General features: G+C 41.4%; 1 protein-coding gene across 1 annotated transcript in view; it reads left to right on the forward strand.

Moving 5' to 3' along the window:
- DNHD1 (dynein heavy chain domain 1) overlaps positions 1 to 23,175 on the forward strand; it is a 69,111-nt gene that overhangs the window by 15,370 nt on the left and 30,566 nt on the right. The window contains 8 exon segments of the mRNA XM_059134811.1: positions 5,196 to 5,450; positions 5,558 to 5,695; positions 5,830 to 5,881; positions 10,885 to 11,150; positions 11,240 to 11,483; positions 18,508 to 18,665; positions 19,142 to 19,316; positions 19,319 to 19,633. Of these exon segments, the coding sequence (XP_058990794.1) occupies positions 5,196 to 5,450; positions 5,558 to 5,695; positions 5,830 to 5,881; positions 10,885 to 11,150; positions 11,240 to 11,483; positions 18,508 to 18,665; positions 19,142 to 19,316; positions 19,319 to 19,633 (1,603 nt within the window).

The raw sequence follows: 23,175 nt of genomic DNA on the forward strand, positions 1-23,175 counted from the left end.
TATTTTTATCAATGTTACACTATCTTAATTATTGCAGCTTTATGGTATGTCTTGGTATATGGTACTATAAGCCCTATAGCTTTTTATTATACAAATTTTTATTATACATTTATTATACAACCTATGCTAGGTTCTTTGCATTTCCATATAAGATTTAGAATCAGCTTATTAATTTCCACAAAATAATGTTACTGGGATTTTTTTTATTGGCTTGTTTTAAATTTGTAGATCAATTTGAAGGAAATTGATGTCTTAATAATATTTCACTTTCTTATTCATAAACATGGATCTCATTTATTTTGATTTCTTTAATTTCTCCTACTAAGGTTTTATATGTTTCCTATAGAGGTCTTAAATATATTTCATTAGATTTATTACTAGATATTTGAAATTTTTGTTGCTATCATAAATAGTATTTTTAAATGTTATTGTTTTCTAATAGTTGCTATACCCTATACAAAAATTAGTTCATGATCGATAAAAGATGTAAAAGAAGATGGATAAAAGATGTGAAAAGAAAATCCAAAAAGCTTCCAGAAGACAATGTAACATTTTTATTATCTTGGGGTTTCTTAAACAAAATTTTAAAAAATGTAAACCATTAAAAAAATCAAGACATTTATTTATATTACAATCAACTTTTTGAAAAGCACCACAGAGTGAAAAGACAAGCAAAGGCAACATGTAGAGCCACTTTTCTGTGCTGTTGTATGGGCTTGAATGGAACTTGTCCCTGCCGGCAGTCACCCCAGAAGTGGGGGCTGATGTAGGGGAAGGGGAGGATGGGTCATCCTCCCACTGGTGACTGAACTGTTACAGAACCAAGCTTGTCTCTTTGCTCAATAAAAGCATGCTGCTCCCCATTAAATTGTAGCATTACTAAATAACTAAAATAGATTTGAAACATTAAATAAATAATGATATAAAATATGAGAGTTTGGTAGGCAACCTTTATCAATTTTTAAGGATGTTTCCATCGATTCTTAATTTGCTAAGAGGTTTTATCATGAATGAAAGTTGAAATTTGTCCAGTGATTTTTTTTTTCTGCTTCAATTTAAATTATTACGGGAATTTTTCTTTTACTCTAATATGGTGAACTGTCAGTGTTAGACCACCTTTGCATTACTGGGATAAACCCATTTTGTTTCTTTCTTGTATGACTTTTTATTTTTATATAAGTTTAGATTTATTAGGAGAGTTGCAAGGATAGTAAAATAAACTCTCATCTACCTTTTACTAAGTAGTTTGTTTTTCTCACTTATCATTCATGCTTATTCTTTCTCTATGTATGTGTACATTATTTTCCTGAACCTTTGGAGAGTTTTAAGTTGCAGATGTTAAGTTCCTTTACCCTTAAATATGTTATGTGTTTCTCCTAAGAACAGGACATTTTCTTCTATAACTCTAGTATAATTATCAAAAATTAGAAAATTTCATTTTGATACAATTATGCTATCTAACTCACAGTCCTAATTGAAAATTTGCAAGTTACTCTAAGAATGTCCTTTATTTCTATGCTTTTTTCTTATTTCAGGATCCAGCCCAGAATCCTGCATTGCATTTGGTGGTCACTTCTCCTTATTCTCTTTCCTATGTCACAGTTCCCCAGCCTTCTTTTGGTTCTTTGTCTCATCATGGGACAGCTCTATAGTAGGGTCTTCATTCCAAGGCTGCCTCTCTCACCACATGAGACCAAGAACAACCTTAGCTGTGCTCTTGGTTGGCAATTTCCCCTTTCCTGTTTTGCTTCCTGCGCTCCCTTTGAAGCTTCCTGAAGACCATTCCTTCAATAAATCACATTTCCCCAAATTTGTGGGGAACCCAGTATAAGAAAATTATATTAGACCAAGTTCATTCATTCTTTTATGCAAATATTCTACAGCCACAATAACTTAAAATTTTTTTATCTTGTTTTAAAATTTAAATTCAACTAACATATAATGTACTATTTGTTTCAGGGGTACAGGTCTATGATTCATTAGTGTTACACAATTCACAGCACTCACCATAGCACACGCCCTCCCCAGTGTCCATCCCCCAGCACCCCCATCCCTCCCACCCCCCTCCACTCCAGCAACCCTCAGTTTGTTTCCTGAGATTAAGAGTCTGTTATGGTTTGTCTCCCGCTCTGGTTTCGTCTTGTTTTATTTTTTTCCTCTCTTCCCCTTTGATAACTTTTCTTATCCACTTTATCTTTGGGTATTTACCCTAAAGATACAAATGTAGTGATCCAAAGGGACACATGCACCCGAATGTTTATAGCAGCAATGTCCACAATAGCCAAACTATGGAAAGAACCTAGATGTCCATCAACAGATGAATGGATCTTTCAGTTTCTGAGAGATATATGTTAAAAAGCCCCCCTTTTAACTATCGATTTATTAATTCTCCTTGAGGTTCTTTCATTTTGCAATATGTATTTAAAAATTGTGTGTGCATACAGGTTCATAACAGGGTTTCTTGGTGACTTTATTGCTGTGAAAAGGTCTTCATTCTTGTTACTTACTACCTTTCTACTAGAGTTCTACTTTGATGTTAACAGCATCAAGCATTTGCTCCATCTCTTTTCCTGTTTGTTGTCAACTTTCCTTTGTTATTTTGTTTCCTGAAAAACATTACGTCTGAGAGTCTATGTCTTGCCATAGGTTTATCTCATTTATTATGGTTACTGATTGGATTTGATTATTTGATTATTATGATTACTGTTGGGATCGGTTTTTCCCATTTCACATTGGTGTTATTTACTCCCTATGATTTCTGGTTGATTCTTCCTTGGGTTCCTTGTCTTTTGTTGGATTGTTTACATTTTGGTTGCCATTGTTGTCCTCTAATGGTTTGGATGTTAGACATTTTATTGCTCTCATGGTTGCCCAGGAAACCCTCAGTGCCTATTCATCCTTCTTAGTTTTAGAATCTTGACTTTATTTCTTTTCATAGACTTGCAGCTGGAGGAAGCCATGTAATTCAGTTCTGGGCAATGAAACATAAGTGAAAGTCACTGTGAAAAGTTTTTAAAAGAGGCAGATCCAACTGGAATGTCTTTTGGACGTTTACTCTTATCTTATTGCCTGACCGTTGGATGAAATTCTGGTGATAGAGAAGCTATTGCACCATGAAAGGGTAAACGTCATATTAAAGATGGAGGAGGACCATAAAAAGAGCTTTCTTCTGATTGATACTGTTGGGCCAATATGCCATCCAGGGATTTCTTATTTAATTAGTAAATAAACCTTTCACTTGCTTGAACCACACTTTTTCTGGTTTTCTCTCACTTGCAGCTGAGTGCATATGTAAGACATTTATACACCTGCTCAACAGGTATAGCTGTTTCACTTACATTTTTATAACAATGTCTCTTTCAAACCCACACTATCACCAGCATCCCTGAGCTCGCTCTTTCCCTACTGTGTGTGTGTATGTGTGTGTTTTGCGTAGCCCTTATCACCGTTTTACACATAATATGAATTACTTATTATGTTTATTGTATTTCTCCCTCGCCTTCAAAAGGGTAGGGATTATTATTTGTTTCCATCCCCGCTATACCTTGTGCTCATTATACGTTATGCCACAATGAGTGTTCCGAGTGAATGAATGTCAAGTGTGGATCTGTATTCACGTCTTTCTCCCAAGCACAGTAAGAAACTCAGTGCTCTTCAGGTTTCCTTTCTCACCTCTCTTCCTCTCCTCACCCTCCACTCTTCCTCGTATGCTTATGTTGAGATTTCCTGGAATTTAATTCTGGATTGTGGTGAGCATTCTTGTTTTGCAGCTGTCCCATTAAGACTTGACAATATGTTTTACAAATGTCTTTGCTCATCAAAGCTTCTTATAACTCTTGTATTCATTTTCCTTTCTCAGAAATATACTGTTGTTTATGTTTTTCAGAGAGAATCTGTGGATGGTACATTTCTGGACTCTTTTTATATCTAAAAATGTCTTTACTCCTTCCCAAACTTTCAGTGATACTGTGGCTAGTTACAGAATTCCAGACTTAAAAATATTGCCTCGGAACTTTGAAGTTATTGAAGATCTTGCCCCTTAGTGGTGAGGTTTTAAAAATGAATACTGATTATGATCTGATGGAGTAATTATTGTTGTTGTTGTTTGTGTGGTTTTATCCTAATTGGTGCTCAATAGGCCCTTTCAGTGTGAGTGAAACATTTTTTTTTTTATAAACAGTTACTTTGGAAGTAGCTGTGCCAGGCACTGTGTTAAACAAAGAGACATGAAATAAGATGTGACTGAGGCCTTTTCCTTGAAGAATTTACAGTGAAGTGGACGAATCACCTGAGGAACTAGATAGTGATGACGCACTGGACTAAGGGCTATGCAGTGGGAAGCACTCAGTATGGAGGGTATTTCTAGAGCCTGGAAGAGAACATCTCGCTGAGTCAGAGGGCGTGTTTGCACATAATGTGTAGCTTAGTCAAGTGCCTTATGTCTTGGTCTCCAAAGACTGGGATCTGAACTCAAGGGTGAGTAGAATACAATCCACACACACCAGTTAGTTCTAATCACAGGCTCTACCAAACATCAAAAAGGACAGGAGAGCAACAGGGACAGTAGGTCCAACTGACGAGACATATCTTGCTGGTGTCTCCCTCTGTCCAGAGAGGTGACAACTGTCGTCAGCCTGTGTAGGCCAAGGAAACTCCCAGATGTGAGAAGGACCCACAAAGAGGCTCTTCGACTTTTATCCCACATTCCCCATCCCCAGGAGAAGGTCTCAGTAGCCTTCTACTACTCAGTAGACAGCTTCCACTCTCATATAAGGAGAATTATGCTACTCAGCAGGCCACACCTCCCAGGCCTAGTGATTGAAATCCATGTCCTGGAATTATTGCTGAGCCTTAGTTATCCAGTCTTTCTCCTTCTCTGTGTAATCTGTGTGCTGTGAAACTCTCTGATTACAAGTGTACAAATTTTCTATTTGAGGTCTACCCTGGGGGCTTTTAGTAGACCTGCCTGGTCTATCAAATTAGCAATGTGACCTCTTAATGTATGTTCTCCATTTTGCATCTTTTCTGGTCACTGAAAGATTTCAGGGGCTAATCTCTACTAAGAAGCAGCCTCCTTGTGTATATGTAGATGTTCAGTTTCAGACTCTGCAACCTGAGAGTTTTGCAGAGGCCAGTGTGTGGCCAGTTTGTCTTCCCTCCTCCTTCAGTTAGTTGTCCGCTCTCTATGCTGACAGGTTCACGAGGATACGTATCACATGCAACAAGGCCTGCAGGAGCGAGTGAAAAACTGCAAGAGGATCAGGACGGACCAACGCTCCGTCTACCTTCAGAGGGTACAGTGCCAACAGCTGGAGCAGAAGCTGAAGCAGGCAGAGGCCTGGTTGCTGCGGCTGGGACAGTTGGCGCGCCTCATACACTACATGATTTGCCAGAGCCTTGTGTCTATCGTAGAGGAGGAGATAACCTCCTTTGTGGCCAACATCCTACAAGTGAGGTGGTGGGTGGCACGTGTGGAGGTGGGCAGGCAGTCAAGGCTAGGTGGCGGGCAGCGGGCACTGACACGTAGCCCCCGACCTCTCCTGACCCTTCTCTACAGCCCCCAAGGAAGAAACCCTTTCTCTCAGCCCAGCTGGTCTTTGACAGTTGTGGCCAGCTATCTCCTGAGCCGTGTATTGAAACTATGATCCAGATTCTAAATGTGGGCTTGGAGTCTGTCAAGACCTCTGTCCTGAAGGTATTCTGGGTTGGGCAAGGGGGCTGGCTGTAGGAATCCCCAACTCCTATCCTTTGTGTAATTAGAAGCTCTCAGTCTGGTCTGAAGACTCACTGGTTTCCATTTCTGCCCTCTCTACATGCCTTGGTATGAAGGTAATGCAGTCTACAGACCTGAAGACCCCCTGCCACGCCTTGTATTCTGAAGGTATTTAAGTAAGGAGGCTTAGGCAGGGGTTAGCAAGGGTGAAAGGAGGGAGAGGGGCACATGCACAGTGTCAAGGGCATGACCATAAAATCAAGCCTTGGGTGTGGATGGAGCAGCTGTAACCTGGATAGTGCACACAAGTGTTGGGGATGGGGGTTAGAGGGTGGGAGTGTGTCTTTGCTCACTCATGGACATGCTTGTGTGTATGTGTGTGCATGCAGTTGAGTGGAATGAGAGGTGTATGAAAGAATGTGAGTGAATATATTGTCCTGGTTCATCTAATTTAGTGATGGCATTTTGTTTCCTGTTAAGTTTGATTGCTAAGTTAATTTGTACTTGCTTGAACAACTCTGCTTGTTCAATATTAGCTTTATTTCATACAGCTCTTTTTCATTTCATATAGGATAATCAGTTAACATTACTGAGCCATTATGGTTACCAGTTATTGCTGGTTATCAGTCCTCACATTTGTTAACCACCAGGAGGGAAATACATCTTCACACTATCTTTATTTGGGGTAGTAACCCAGTTACAAATAAAATCATTATGTGCATTCAGTCACATCCGACATGTAGATGCTTCCCCCTATCTCCTTGATTCAACTAGTACGTTTTCATTAAGATTATTTAAAGACATGAAGTTAAATTGAAGACATAGGTGACAAGGGAGGAAAAGGTTCATTGAAAGGAGCCCATGTCTTTTACAGATGGCACCAATCAGGGCACATTATTTTCTCAAGTGAATCTAGGTTAATTGGTGACTATTGATAATTTGTTTTACATGGTCCAGTGGCCAAACATGTTTGTTTACTAACCTATAACATGGGAATAACAAAAATAGACCTAACTCGCAGGATTAAAAGAGGTCATATGTCTAGTATAGTGCTCAGCATATAGTGATACATATTACAGGTAGTAACTTCTTACTGTTAATAATACTAACAACAGAAGTAAACAAGATATTTCACCCTATTCTCTCATTTTATACTAATTCATATTTTGGTATACTAATTTCCTTTGAAAGGTAAAACAAATACAAACCTTAAAACTTTTATTCTAAGTTCTAATGAAAGTGAAAATGTTTACTTGAGTGTTTTGTGTTATCCCTTCTACTTTTTTTTTTTTCCCTTGGTGGGCAGCAAAGCAAAGTTTATTGGGTGATAGTACAAAGCTCCCAAAGAGGGAGGAGACTTGAGAGGGTTGCTCACCCCTTCTACTTTTGAAAGAGCACCATGGAGTGATGTATTTAGGGGTGAAATGTCCTCATGCTTGTTATCTTTCAAATGTTTTAGGGGAAAAAGAGGAGGAAAAACAAACAAAGCAATGTGACAAAATGTTAGTAATTATTGAGTCAAAGTAGATGGGTAAAGCGATTTGTAGTATCTTTAAACTTTCTACATATTTGAGGTTTTTCAGAATCAAAATTTGAAGGAAAAAAAAGGTCAGCATGGAAAATCAAAGTAATACCATGGAGGAACAAGAATCAAAGTTCCGATTTGGGGTTTTTCTTAAGTTCTCTATGAAAATTGGAGTAGTATTTAATAAAAGTTAATACCTAGCAATTAAAACACAACTAGTAGTCTTAAGGAAATGTACATCTATCTCAGAAATCTTTTACTTAAACGAGGCAAAATTTGCATGGCATTTTAACCAAATTACAAAATGATTTCAGTGCCTCTGTGTATATTTTCAAAAGTATGAAAAGTCAGCCCCTTATGATAGAAATTTACACACTGACTAGATTCTGGTCCCTAGAAAAGGACCCGGTCTATTACTGATAAAACAGGTGCAGCATATCCTGCAGTCCGAAGCTCCATTCTGCAACATTTTCCAGAGAACAGTCTTAATTCTGAAACATTTTGTAACCAAAAAGAGATTATCAGTATTGTTATCTGATGTCCTTACCATCTTATCAGGAATTTTCTGCACTTTAAAACAAGGAAATTATAATTGGATAATGATTTTTCTCATCTGGCAGGTGTCAAGTTCAGGAACTTAAAATTTTTACATTAACTTTACCAAGATGAGTGCATCTTTTTGATATTTCATCATAAACACTTTGATATATGTTTTGGTTGGGATGGTGTTGAAGTTAGCTAAGAGATATAATGCAAAGAATGAAACGGTCACTACTGGTTGTTGTTGTTGTTGTTTGTTTGTTTGTTTGTTTGGGGTTTTTTTTTTGCCAGGGAACTGCATGTGGCAGGGGAGTGTCTTAGAGCGTGAGGTATGAACAGTGTGACCAGCCAGAGGGAGAATAGATGTAAGCAGTGTAGCAGTGAGTGGATTCATCATTGAAAGAGAAGAGAGACTATTTTTCTTGCCACCCTATAAATAAGAAATTTTGAAAAGATGAAAAGTTTTATAAGTATGTTTGACAAGCAGCTTTGCTGCTCTGTGTAACATGTCTGAGTGACTCACTCAAAGAAACCTACCGTAAACGTCTCTATTTGGTTTTTCACAGTTGGATTGATATTTAAAAATGCAGCTCCATGTTAACTTTTATGTTTCTTTGGTTTAGTTGCTATCAGACTTCTTGTCATAAACAAGCTTTATTTTGTTCTTACATTGGCTATGAAGTAAGTTATTAGTGATTTCCGTTTTGTTTTGTTGGGATATTGCAGTCACCAAGCTGCAGAGTTAAAAACGTACTAGCTTTTCTTTCCTTTGCTCAGACTCACACATGAACCAACTGTATCGCACCATATTGCTTGAGTACTCTCGCGGGTCTCAGCACCGTGAATCACAGTTCTTCAATCTCATCTTGTGTTTTGGAGCTCACAAAACAGCAAGTGACCAAATTCAAAGACATAAAATCTGTAGCAACACAACGCTTCACAGAAATGGAAACTAGAATGCAGGAAGAGAGCCCCTTCTCTCAAATTGCTGCTTGTCCTTTTCTTTCTACTTCGCTCTGTGCTTCTTCCCAGTTTCTCTGACTCTCCCCTAAAACTAGCTGTCCCTGCCTCCTTTGAACTTTCTGCTCCCTTATACCTTGCTTCCAACTTGGGCTTTCTGTGGTACCAACCCCATTCTTTTTTTTTTTTTTTCTTAAGATTTTATTTATTTATTTGACAGACAGAGATCACAAGTAGGCAGAGAGGCAGGCAGAGAGAGAGAGGAGGAAGTAGGCTCCCTGCTGAGTAGAGAGCCCAATGTGGGGCTCCATCCCAGGACCCTGGGATCATGACCTGAGCCGAAGGCAGAGGCTTTAACCCACTGAGCCATCCAGGCACCCTGAGAATGAGCTTCTGACAAAAAAAAATAATAATAACTGAGAGATCGATCAACATAAAGACTGCTGGTTAGCTTATATATTGTTACTTATAGAACTAAAATTAAAGGCTTTATTAAATATAAATTATTAGAAGGGAAATAATACAGTATGAAATTATGCTATAGAGAATGCTGGTCATTCTCTTGCTTTCCAGGTTTTGAGAATGGAAGAATGGAATCGTGGAAGGCATAATGGTAAGCGATGCCCTTCTCCCTTCTTCTGTGGTAGAAGAGCCCATCTTCTGTGAGAAATTAGAAATGTCTGCCATTTGACTCCCCAGCCGTTCTTGCTGCTCAAGGTAGCCATATGACCTAGATTTTTACAATGAGATATAAGAGTCAGTCTGCTGGGGAGTTTCTGGAAGATTTCCTTTCCTGATAAAATGTGAGAGTCAGGCACAAAGAGGTTTCCCTCCAATGCTCCTCCCCTTTCCCCTGATCTTGCCTAAGAATGGACTGCTTGGAGCTGGAGCTTGTCTTGCAACTATGAGGCAATAAGCCTTGGGATGAAAAGAACATTTCTGATTCAGCCTCCCCTATCACACACACCCCTCTAAGAAAATCTGCCCTTACGTATAACTGAACTCAGAAAGTAGTAGGGGAAGACTATAGGAAGCCTGATACTTCGTGACATCTTTGAGCCACTGAACCAACCTTGGGAATACCTACCTGGAAAGACTTCTTGTTATGTGAGATAATTATTTTCATTGTTGAGATCTACTTGAGATCTTTCTCTGTGTGTCAAATAAATAAATAAAATCTTTAAAAAAAAAAAAAAAAAAGCTCATTCTCTATTTAGATTCCTTAGGAAGGGCTTGTGGGACCAAAATTTTATTTCCCTTTTTTCCTGGGTGCCTGAAACATTTTTTTTCTTTTTTTCTTGAAATTCAGTAATTTTAATAGATATGTTTTGTTATTGAACATTCTGAGGCATATTCTGAAGTATGCTCTTTCAAATGTAGTTTTTGCTTTTGTTTTTTAAAGATTTATTTATTTGAGAGAGTCCTGTGCATCTAATTTCTGAACATTTCGATGTTTTTCCCCCTTATACACAAAGTTTCAACACAAATACTGAAATTAGCAATTAACCAGTTTCTAAGAAGTTAAAGGGGAAGCCAGGCTCAAGAATATTCCTTAAGACAGATACTAAGGACTGCCAAGCTCAGCCTCCTCCTCTGTTCTGCAGAGGCTTGAGTTCTACGAACTATGTTTCCTAGACCTCCTTGCAGAGAGGCGTTGTACATGATTTAGATGTGCATGGACTTCAATTCAGAACTGAGGTAAGAATGGGAGAGAGGCAGTGCCTATGCCATCCATTTTGCTGGAGGAGATCATAATAGAGGTAGTGTGCTTCAGTAGCTGCCAGTATGGCTCTGACCTCCCAATTTGCCAGGCAGTGCAGAGCTATAGATGCTCAGTCTAGAGTGGTTTTCAGTTCTTCCAACTGTTTGCAAACCACTTAATTTTCTATAATAATTCCCTTATTGCTTATACTAACTAAATTCTGTTTTCTGAACCTGAACCCTAAATAAAAATTCCCTCAGTGGGTCTGTGTTTGTGATATAGATGCATGTGCGTCAACTCACTCAGGAGCAAGGAATTGTGTGTGTGTGTGTGTGTGTGTGTGTGTGTGTGTGTGTGTGTAATGTATACACTCAGGTGGAGAGAGAGGTTCCGTGGGGGCCCTGCAGGTCACTCAATGGACAATTATGGTTTGTGCCCCATTAGAAGAAGATGAAGAGGAAGATTCGAACACAGAATTCGCGATGCCCAAGCTCCAGGGCCAGCCCAGTGATGCTGTGCACATCTTCTGTGGGCCAAATATAGGATTGGTGTGGCCCTGGAAGTCTCACACGATTACCGAAGCTCTAGAGGTCCGTGGGTACCGGCTGCGGGGCCAGTACCTGCCCCCCAGTTATAAGCAGCTGCAAGAGGACCTGGACAACAATCCTCGGATCCAGCAGGCACTGACTATGCAACAGGCCTTGCTGGAGGTGAGAAGAGAGTTTAAGGAGGGGGAAGATGCTCACTAATTCCTGTCATAGCCATCCACCTCTGTCCTAAGCACCTTGTCTGTGCCTAGGGCATGCTGCATGAGGTGAAGGAATTCTGCAGGGAATATCGTTGGATGACAAGCATTCACCAGTTCCTGCAGGCCTGGGGGCCCAAGAAGCTGGAGTCCATGAGAGGGGGTCCTGTCAAGAACTATGTGATGCTGGTGAGCTGCCTGAATCTTTGGCAGACCCGTGTCTCCAACATCCCTAACAAGCTGGTTACAAAAGGCAGACTGATGCTGCTGGGCTGCCATCACATCCAGTCAGAGATGGGTGAGTGCTGCTCATCCTCTTTCCTTTCCTTCCGCCTTCCTTATCTGATCCACGTGGCTCTCCTTGGACCTGGACTGCCCTCCGAGGACTTTTGGTAATGGCCCCTCATTGGACTTGTAGATCCTCCCAGAGGCCCAGGTCCCAGGCCCTTCCCTTTGCAGTTAAAGTTGCTATCATTACAGAGGATAGCCTCCCCGTCTGTTTTGGCTCTGTTCATTCTTCATACTCTTTGGGAGTCAAGTTTCTATCACCCAACACTTTCTTTTTTCCTGAGATGGAAGTAGTTCAAACCAAATGTGACTGAGAAAAGTCTTAATCTACTCCTAAGGCTCGTGAGCTCAGTTTCTTTGCAGATATTCTCGGTAATCAAGAGTGCCTGTCCCCACATGCAACAGAGTCAAAATTGACACTATAATTTGCATGTATAAAAAGTTATTCTCTTTAACTGTTACGGCCTTACTTGTAGTTATAACTTCTGCAGGTGGTGAAAGAATGGATTCAATTGAAAGTGAAAGCACTTTTCATATAAAGCAGTGCTTAGGGTCTAATTCAGAACATTTTGGGTATTTGGTCAATTAAAAATTCATTCTACAGTTCTGGGTTGTTTTTATTCTCAAGTGCCCTCTGCTCCTCTTCCCCTGCAAGGTGGCATCTGGCATTGGAGAGGGCTGCTGGGCTCTGTGCTCTTCTTTGCTGGCTTCTGTCAACCCTCACCGAGTTGTAACATGTCCCTGCTTGGTCTCTGGCCTCCTCCTAACATTGCTGTTTCTGGGGCCACTGTGGCCTGAGCTGGTGTACCTATGTGTGTTCCCTTGGCTGATAGGAGCCCAGAGTGTCTACCTTTGCCGACTTGGCCCTGCATTTGCTCCTGCTGGCTTCGTAGGCCCTTGGGGTGTTCGTAAACCCTTCATCTAGCCTTCCTCTTAGGCTGGCTAGCCCTATAGGTTCTGCTTCAGTGTCCCTCTGCCCTCTACATAGGTCCACTGGTTATTAGCTCTCCATTATCTTCTGTATCTCCTGCCGTTTGGGAGTTGTGAGGGACTTGGGAGCATTGTGTTTGGCCCTCCTTTTGCCACAATGCATCACACTGTGATTTCTACCCTGATGTGACTATCTTGTGTTAGCCCAGGGGCACTCTGCAGTGGCATCTTCCCAAAGTTCCACACAGAAAGTGGAGCTCGGTCCCACTCTGTCAACCTTTTCCTCTTCAACCCATTTGGTTTTCCTTTTTATCTCGGTTTTCCTCTTGTCCCCCTACTAGGTCAAGGCCTCGTAGCTGTTGGACTCCCTGGGTCTCTGAGAAATTTGGTTTAAGATCTCATTTTGTTCCTCTGTTTTTCCCCTCCCTTCCAATGAGAAGGGTGTCTCATGCTATTGTTTACCAGCTAAAGTGTCTCTGCCTAGAAGCTGGTCTTCGAAAGGCTCACAGTGGGGTAGATTGGGAAGCCACTGATTGTTCTAGGAAACAGAATGTGGTTCTGTTTTCTTACCTAGCTCCCAATAACCAATAGTGTCTGCTTCCTGCAAAGAGTAGGTACTGTCAGACTTGTGGTCTCCAGGCCTGCTTTCTTTGTGGAAGTGGGTGGCCTGAGAGATCTTGCTTGAAAATGCTTGCCTGCCTTTCCCTCCTTGTCTTTGCTCTTCAATGGATGAAAACATGCGTTATTAGGCATCTTTTGGGCCACAAAAATTCCCCACTCTTCCCTCTCTCCATCCCACCTAAATGTACAAGGGTTTCAGGCTGCATGGCAGGAACAGGGAGGGCCTGTGACTGGCCTACTTTGTTTCTGACCCTATTTGGGGTAGGCTTTGCTCCATTGTTGTTAGGAAGTCTCTGTTCTTTCTAGTTTGTTAGATTCTTGGTCCTTAGTCCAGATCAACTGGTCTCTTCAAGAAGAACAGATAGAGAAAAACATGGCGTTCAGAATCCTGGGTTTGCTTTTCAGTGGTTTGTGTGACCCCAGATCACTGAACTTCATTCAGTTAGTTTATTTGTAACATGGGCCTGATAATTTAGTCACTCAGAGTTATGACTAGAAGAGTAAATGAAATATTTTTTGCAATGTTTCCGGCATTGAGACAGCCAGGCACTTGGTGCTTAATTTTTTTACTTAATCTTATCCTTCTTGTGATCTAGTTTTGCTTACTTATCCTCCAACTCTGTTCCTCTTCTGCCTGGTCTTCCTTGAATTGTGAATGACACCATTATTCATTCTTGTGAGTTAGTGTCCATCCTTTACTCTGCCCTCTCCCTAACTCCACCACTTCCAACATCAAATTCTTTCCATTCTTCTGCCTCCTAAATATCTCTCAAATCTGTTTTCCCATCATCCGTCTCCAATTTCTAACCCCCAGCAGCCCTGGTATTTTTCAGTCTCTGATTTTACCATACGATGTCGCTGCTGAGCTCCTCTCTGCCATCACGTGCCTGCCCACTGCCGCTCTGAAAAGCTGCACAGTTCCAACAACCTAGCTAGAGTGATAGGCCCCAGGGGTAGTTTGCTAAAGGATATGTTCTCTCCTGGTGTATTTCTTCAACCTCAGGTCTCCTTCCACCCATTCCTTCTCTCTCTTGGTTTTCTCAGTCTCCGTTCTTGGTATTAAATCCCACTGATGACTTCCTTCTAGGCTCCAGAAGGTTCATACCCAGTGTGTTTTAATTCTCTGTGCCTGGAACTCACTATCTCACTTTCTGGTTACTGAGATGATCCTAGAGGAGAAGTCAGTTTATTTTCACCCCTCAAAACATAAAACAGAGCAGAGTGGATTTAGGCTGCCTGAGTTTGAATCTTTGTTCTACCACTATGTGATTTTTTTTAAAAAGTTTTTATTTAGGGACACCTGGGTGGCTCAGTCGGTTAAGCTGTTGCCTTAGGCTCAGGTCATCATCCCAGGCTCCTGGGATCGAGTCCCACATCAGGCTCCTTGCTCAGCAGGGAGCCTGCTTCTCTCTCTGCCTCTGCCTGCTTGTGCGTGCTCTCTCTTGCTCTCTCTCTGACAGATGAATGAATAAAATCTTAAAAAAAAAAAGTTTTTATTTAAATTTCAGTCATTGAACATACAGTGTAATACTAATTTCAGGTGTACAATATAGTGACTCAACACTTCCATACCATACCCGGAGCTCATCACACCAAGCTCATTCCTTAATCTCCATCACCTGTCTCACCCATCCCCCTACTCTGCTCCCCTCTGGTGACCATAAGTTTGTCCTCTACAGTTAATAGTCTGTTTTTTTGTTTGCCTCTCTCTTTCTCTTTCTTTTTTATCCCCTTTGCTCATTTTTTTTCTTAAATTCTATATATGAATGAAAGCATATTGTATTTGTTTTTCTCAGACTGACTTATTTTGCTTAACATAATACTCTCTAGCTCCATCCATGTTATTGAAAGTGACAAGATTTTATTCTTTTTATGGCTGAATAATATTCCAGTGTGTGTATATACCACACCATCTTTATCCATTGGTCAGTCGATGGATACCTGGGCTGTTTCCGTAATTTGGCTATTGTAGATAATGCTGCTGTAAACATCTGGGTGCATGTATCCATTGAATTAGTATTTTTGTATTATATGGTTAAATACCTAGTAGTGCAATTGCTAGATCGTAGGGTAGTTCTATTTTTAACTTTTTGAGGAATCTCTATACTGTTTTCCAGAGTGGCTGTACCCAGGCTACATTCCTACCAACAATGCAAGAGGTTCCTCTTTCTCCACATCCTTGCAAGACTTGTTGTTTCTTGGGCAACCGGGTGGCTCAGTCAGTTAAGTGTCTGCCTTCAGCTCAGGTCATGATCCCAGGGTCCTGGGATTTTTATGGTTTCAGTTCTTACATTTAGGTCTTTAATCTGTTTTGAATTTATTTTTGTGTATGGTATAAGAAAGTGGTCCAGTTTCATTCTTTTGCATGTAGCTGTCCAGTTTTCCCAGCACCACTTTTTGAAGAGACGGTCTTTTCCCCATTGGATATTCTTTCTGGCTTTGTTGAAGATTAATTGATCATGTAATTGTGAGTTTGTATCTATTTTTGTGCCAGTACCATACTGTTTTGATCACTACAGCTTTGTAATATAACCTCAAGTCCAGAATTGTGATGCCTCCAGCTTTTTGTTTATTTTTCAAGATTGTTTTGGCTATTCAGGACCTTTTGTGATTCCACACACATTTTAGTATTGTTTGTTTTAACTCTGTGGAAAAATGCTACTGGTATTTTGATAGGAATTGCATTAAATGTGTAGATTGCTTTGGGTAGTATAGACATTTTAACAATATTTGTTCTTCCAATCCATGAGCATGGGATATCTTTCCATTTCTTTGTGCCCTTTTCAGTTTCTTTCATCAGCGTTTTGTAGTTTTCAGAGTATAGGTCTTTCACATTTTAGGTTAAATCTATTCCTACGTGTCTTTTTATTCTCAGTGCAGTTGTAAATGGGATTCATTCTTTAATTTCTCTTTCTGCTGTTTGATCATTGGTGTAGAGAAATGCAACAGATTTCTGCACATTTATTTTGTATCCTGCAACTTCACTGAATTTGTTTATTTTCTAGCAGTTTTTTAGTGGTCTTTCAGGTTTTCTATATACAGTATCATGTCATCTGCAAATAATGAACATTTAACTTCCTTGCTGATCCAGACGCCTTTTATTTCTTTGTCGTCTAATTGCTGTGGCTAGGACTTCCATTATACTATCTTCTTATTTTTTTAAGATATTATTTATTTATTTGAGAGAGAAAACTTGAGGAGGGGGTGGGGAGAAGGCAAAGGGAGAAGCAGACTTTGAGTAGAGAGCCCAACACAGGGTTCGATCCCAGGATGCTGGGATCATGTCCTGAGCCAAAGGCAGGTGCTTAACCACCTGAGCCACCCAGGCACCTCTCCAATACTATCCTGAATAAAAATGGTGAGAGTGGACATCCCTGTCTTATTTCTGACTGTAGTGGAAAGCTCTTAGTTTTTCCCCACTTAGGATAACATTAGTGGTGGGTTTTCGTATCTGGCCCTTATTGTGCTGAAGTATGTTCCCTCTAAACCTGCTTTGTTGAGGGTTTTTATCATGAATGGTTGTTGTACTTTGTCAAATGCTTTTTCTGCATCTACTGAAAGGATCATGATTCTTATGCTTTATTAATGTGATGCATCACATTGATTGATTTGCAAATATTGAACCATCCTTGCAGCCCAGGAATAAATCCCACTTGAATCTGGTGAATGATTATTTTAATGTACTGTTGGATTCTGTTTGCTAGAATGTTATTGAGAATTTTTACATCTGTGTTCATCAGGGATATTGTCTGCAGTTCCCTTTTTTAGTGGTGTCTTTATATGGCTTTCGTGTCAAAGTAATGCTGGCTGCATAGAATGAATGCAGTTTTCCTTCCTTTTCTATTTTTTAAAATACTTCTGAAGAGAATAGGTATTAACTCTTCTTTAAATTTTTGGTAGAATTTGCCTGTGAAGCCATCTGGTCCTGTACATTTGTTGCCAATGTGTCATATTGATAATGTTGTTGAACCCCTCTAAGGCTCAGTTTGCATATCTGTAAAACAGGGACAATAATGTTATCTACCTTAAAGGGGTTCTGTGAGGATTAAAAGGATTAATACAGGCAAAGTAGTTGATTCTGTATATGGTTTGCAGTAAACAAGCATTCTTTGCTGCATTTTATGGTATACTGCTTTTCATATTCTTTAAAAGATTTTATTTATTTATTTGACAGAGACAGCACAAGTAGATAAAGAGGCAGGCAGAGAGAGAGGGAAAAGCAGGCCCCCTGATGAGCAGAAAGCCCGATGTGGGGCTCGAGCCCAGGACCTTGAGATCATGACCTGAGGCTTAAACCACAGAGCCACCCAGGCACCTATCTTTTCATATTTCTTTATTCCTTTTATTTTCTTTTTCTTTTTTTGTAAGTAGGCTCCTTGCCCAGCGTGGGGCTTGAACTCATGATCCTGAGTTCAAGACCTGAGATGAGATCAATAATCAGACACTTAAGACTGAGCCACCCAGGCACTCAATAATGGTGTTTCTTATAATCAGTGGTATCTTGGTGGTGTCAGTGATTTGATGAGACCTCATGCTGGTGTTATTCCTGACCTTGGAAACAGTGGAGTTGTCCCTATCACCAAAGGCAGCCTCTAAGATTACCTTCTGGCCCCATATCCACAGGAGAGCTCCTTTCTTTCAATCCTTAAAAACAAAGGGCAGATTACACATTCTTCTTCTTCTTCTTTTAAGATTTTATTTATTTATTTGACAGACAGAGATCACAAGTAGGTAGAGAGGTAGGCAGAGAGAGGGGGGAAGCAGGCTCCCCACTGAGCAGAGAGCCCTATGTGGGGCTCGATCCCAGCACCCCGGGATCACAACCTGAGCCAAAGGCAGAGGCTTTAATCCACTGAGCCACCCAGGCGCCCCTACACATTCTTCTTGGTACCTCTTCTACTAGAGCAAAAACACTAAGGCCCCCCAAACAGCAACTTTCATCCCAATAGGGCATTCTGCTCTTCATGAACATGTCATTTCTGTGCCTTTGTATGTGCTATTTCATCTGCTCGACGTGGCTTTGCTCTTTGGAGCATTAGCTGCTTGACACATTCCCTCTGGTATTTCCTCCCAGAGGAGGCCTTTCCTAGCCTCCTCAGGCCTCCTCTCCTTTCACTATGTCAGGCTCAGGGCTCCCGAGCACTTGCAGAGCATTTATCACACTGGTCAGTGATTGTGTGTTCGTCTGTCTCTGCAAGCATATTGTGAACTTCTGAGGGTGGGAACATTTTCTGTCTCACTCATTCACTGTGGTTTCCTGGTGCCCAGCACAGCCTTTAGTAGCTGCAGATAGCTGTGGATCACACCAGTGAATAGCAGCTGACTGGACACTAGGCACAAGTCCAGTAAATGCTCACTGAGTGAGGGAATCAATTCATTGTCTGGCTTCCCCTTTACTCCTTCCCCATTCTGGATCCACAGCAATTCCCCAGCACCCCTTCTCTTTCATATACTCCTCACACCTAACCCTCTCCTGTCTTCAGAATCCAAGTTGGAGAGCATCAGGAAGGACGTTCTTACCCATGTGCAGAATGAGTGCTGGACCCGCAGTCAGCAACTCATAACAGAGCTCATGGATTTCACGGAGGTCTTCCAAACCATCAACTCAGATATTCATACCATTGCACAATGCTCCCAGAAGGTAGGCTCTTCCCATCTTTCCTTCCTAGCTTATCCGGGGGCCCATCTTGCTAACATGCTCAGCATACTCTTCTTCAGCTCTCTGGTGAGCTCCAGTGGGGCTTGATGCCTTTAAACTATGCTCACGTATGTGATCTGCCCTTACTAACTCTCACCCTGTTCTCATGACCCTAAGTCAGGGAGAGGCTGTGGCATGATGAGAGCCATGGTCCTGCTTTCAGAGAGAGTTGTTCTCTCTGTGACAGTCAGATCTAGGGATCTCTTGTCAATAGGGTCGTGATTTGGTGAGGAGCTGTGCTGTCTTCACAGAGACCTGGGTCAGATGGGATCGGATCCCAGTGTGCCCCTGATCCCAGTTGGGTAAAAGGTGGCTTCTGGGGTCTGGAGCCTCTAGCAGGTGGGATTGCCTCATAGGGATGAGCCCAAGCTGGTATGCAGGGGTGTAGGGGTGCTGGTCTCATGCTGTGGGCCCTGCAGTTGAACGAGGCCAGTGAGCAGTACAACATGCTGGAGGAGCAAGTGGAATACATCCGGTCACTCCATGAACTCATCCGGAACCACTTTAGCATCTTTAGCGCTGAGAACGAGGCACTGGACATCTCGGTGAGGAGGCAATTCCAGAGGTCACTCATGCCTCCCAGCCCCCCGCCCCCACACCTGTTTTGCTTGACTGTGCTCTGCTTGTCCCACAGCTCCTGGATGTGTGGGAGGCATTTCAATTTGAGAAAAGCCAGGCCTCAGAGTTCTTGCTCAGCAAGCAACACGCCATTGTGCCCAAGCTGAAGCAGCTGATAGCCGCAGCCCTGGTGGAGCTGGAAGGCCTGATTGACAAGGCCCTATCTGGCCCCTTCATGGACCCCACGCAAGAACAGAGGAGCACTGAGCGCCAGCTCATCTCTCTGGAGCGTCAGTTCCAGAACACAGCCAGCCACCTCAGTGAGCTGCACCACGCCTATGCCACCTTCACTGGTACTGAGGATCCCTGCCCCTCCCCCCATCCTGTGATAGACCCTCCAGCTGAGATAAGGGTCCTGTGTCCTGAGTGTCCCTAAGCAAGTCTCGGGAATCACATAGCTTCCTTTTAATCTCTTCTTTAAATGAAAACTGTAGGATAAAATCGTCTTACACTGGCTATGTCAAGGGTCATGCTTAGGGTGGGAGACAGGGGCCTCACGGTCTGGTAGGGAAGGCAAATAGGTGAATGTTCCATTAGAATGTGATGGGGTTAGAGGGCTGAAAGCCTGTGCAGCAGAAATGCAAAGGTGCCCACCCTTTAGTCCTTAACCTACTCAACCCAGTTTCAGGCTGTAGGCCCTAGGTAAGATAGGTCTTGATAAGCCATAGGCACAGCTTCCAGCCAATGTGGTGTAGAGGGGCAGCTGCTGCGGGTCTCCCTGACTCATAGGAGGAGACCAGGGCAGAACTGTTGGTCTCAGCCCTCTGTATAATGGTGCAGCTAGGCTGGTCCCCTCCTTCTTTATATAGAACTTTGTGGGCTCAAGTTTCTTTTCTCAGGTGCAGTCAGTTCTATCAGTTACTTTTATCCCCTGGAAGGTCACATTGCTTCTGAGTTGCTTGTTGCTTTTTGTTTGTTTATTCATTGTAGGTTTTTTTGTTTGTTTGTTTCATATGTAAGTGAAATTATATGGTATTTGTCTTTCTCTGTCTGACTTATTTCCCTTAGCATTATACCCTCCATCTGTGTTGTCATACTACTACCATTTTTAGAAATGTCACATCTTTTCATAATTTTCATTCTTTCCTTAAATGGCTGTAATATTTTTTGAGCATTTATTTTTTCTAAGAAGGGAGTTAGAGGTGTTAAAATTTCTAAGCTCTTTTTTCTTTTTTTTAAAAAAGATTTTATTTATTTATTTGACATACAGAGATCTCACGTAGGCAGAGAGGCAGGCAGAGAGAGGAGGAAGCAGGCTCCCCGCTGAGCAGAGAGCCCGAGGTGGAACTCGATTCCAGGACCCTGGGATCCTGACCTGAGCAGAAGGCAGAGGCCTTAACCCACTGAGCCACGAAGGTGCCCCAATTTCTAAGCTCTTTATGCCTAGAATGATTTCATAATGTCCATACATCACAGCTTGGCTAAATACTGAATTCTGAAGTCACAAATTTTTTTTCTCCGAACTTAGGCTATTGCATCATTGCCTTCTGATAGTTGGCATTGTGGGCAAATTTGATACCAATTCAACTTTTTTTCCAGATAGGTAATCTGTTTATCGGTTATTTGGTAATGGCTCTTAATATATTTGCTTTGTCTTCTTTCAGAATTCGTACTTACATATTGGATTTTCTGAATCTCTTCTCCATTTCTTTTATCTTCATCATCAGTCATCCCTTTACTCTGAATTCTGGAGAAATATCACGAGCTTGTCTTATCAATTTCCTCTCTCTGTAAATTCCACTGCATTTTAAAATATGCACACATATTGTGTGTGTATGCATGCTTATGTGCACATGTATATGTATGTAAGTGTATGTGTAGATATTGGTTGCTAAGGTAATTCCCTACCCGGGCTCCTCAGAGAGTGGATGATTTTAGGGTTATCTCAGGGTAGGTACAAGATGAGCCTAGGATATTTTTTAAATCCAGAAAGTAAGAGAGTAATAAATTCCTTTAATAATAAGGGAGGAACATGTCACAAAGACACAGAAGGGATGCCACTGGCCAAATCTGAGACAATATGAGCACCAAAGTACAAAGTAAACTATTGGAAAAATAGGAATTGATTATCCACAGTAATAATAAATAGATAAGTAAGTCAATGAAGGAGAAATGAGGACTTGCCAGGAGTCAACTAGAGAAAATCTGGAGGGGAAAAATAATCATTTTGCAGGGCGCCTGGGTGGCTCAGTGGGTTAAGGCCTCTGCCTTCGGCTCGGGTCATGATCCCAGGGTCCTGGAATTGAGCCCCGCATCGGGCTCTCTGTTCAGCGGGGGAGCCTGCTTCCTCCTCTCTCTCTCTCTCTCTGCCTGCCTCTCTGCCTACTTGTGATCTCTGTCTGTCAAATAAATAAATAAAATCTTTAAAAAAATAATCATTTTGCAAACATTCTGATAAATATTGGATCAGGTAAGGATCATCAGGGGATGTCAAATCTGGGGACAAATTTGATGAGGAGTAGAACGTTTACATTGTCTTAAAGATTCTCCTCCAGAGACTACTTATTAGTTGCAAGGAAGGGGAGGAAAAACCTTAGCAATTATTTAGTGGAGAAACTGGGCAACATTTTGACCATGTGTTCAAAGATTAACATCACCAGTGAGGGACAGATAGACATCATGTACCTCCAGACATGGTACCCAGAGGACACAATACCTATTCAGTAATCCAGCTGAAAATAAATAACTTCAGTCACGAAAACCATACAAAGACAACATGAACTTCTTGTGAACAAAAAGGGGAGAAGGGGGTCAATGTACTTCAAAGATGTCTGTTAGAAAAGATTAAGCCTGTGAGGAATGTTAAGAGAAGTTAAAGAGACATGACAAGTAAATGAGGTACTTGATCCTGGGCTGGATGCTGTACTTGAGGGAGGAAAAGGGCTATATAGAACGTTTTAGGTCAACGGACAAAATGGGAACACAGACTGTAGACTAAGGAATTCTGTCAATGTAAGATAGGAAGTTGATCTCTGTACTATAGTTATGTAAGAGAATATCCCTGTTCTTAGGAAATATGAAATACGTAACTTACCCTTAAATAGTTCAGAAAAGAATTATGTATTTTTGTATACATATGTCCATATACACACAGAGCATGTAAACACAAATGATAAAGAAAACGGGTCAAATGTCAACAAAAGGTGAATCTTTAGAAATGGTATATAGATATTCTTGTTACAGTTTTTGCCTGCAACTTTTAAAGATGAAATCACAGGGCGTCTGGGTAGCTCAGTCCGTTAAGTGTCCAACTCTTGATTTTGGCTTGGGTTGTGATCTCAGGGTTGTTGAGAGTGACCCCCTCATTGGCCTCTGCCCTCAGAGTAGAGGCTACTTAAGATTCTCCCCTTCTTCCCCCACCCCAATCTCTGCTTGTGTGCCTGCTCTCTGAAAAGAAATAAAAATAAAAAAGTGAAATCACTTCTAGATATTTTTTTTAAAAGATTTTATTTATTTATTTGTCAGACAGAGATCACAAGTAGGCAGAGAGGCAGGCAGAGAGAGAAGAGGAAGCAGACTCCCCGCAAGGCAGAAAGCCCAATGCGGGGCTCGATTCCAGGACCCTGGGATCATGACCTGAGCCAAAGGCAGAGGTTTCAACCCACTGAGCCACCCAGGCGCCCCCAGATAAAGTTTTAAAATGCAGTGGAATTCACTGAATAGATACCACGGCACATGTCTGTCAGAGGATATTTGCTGTTAATACTCAAGTTTGTCCTTCTCTTCTTGCATGTCTGGAAATATAATGCCTGTTCTTTCTTACAGAAGAAGTTCCTCATTTGTCCAATATTTGATGTTGAGGCAATTGCTACCAAAGATTATATGAGTCTGTAGC

This window comes from Mustela lutreola, chromosome 1 (genome assembly GCF_030435805.1).
Source record: "Mustela lutreola isolate mMusLut2 chromosome 1, mMusLut2.pri, whole genome shotgun sequence".
Classification (NCBI taxonomy): Eukaryota; Metazoa; Chordata; class Mammalia; order Carnivora; family Mustelidae; genus Mustela; species Mustela lutreola.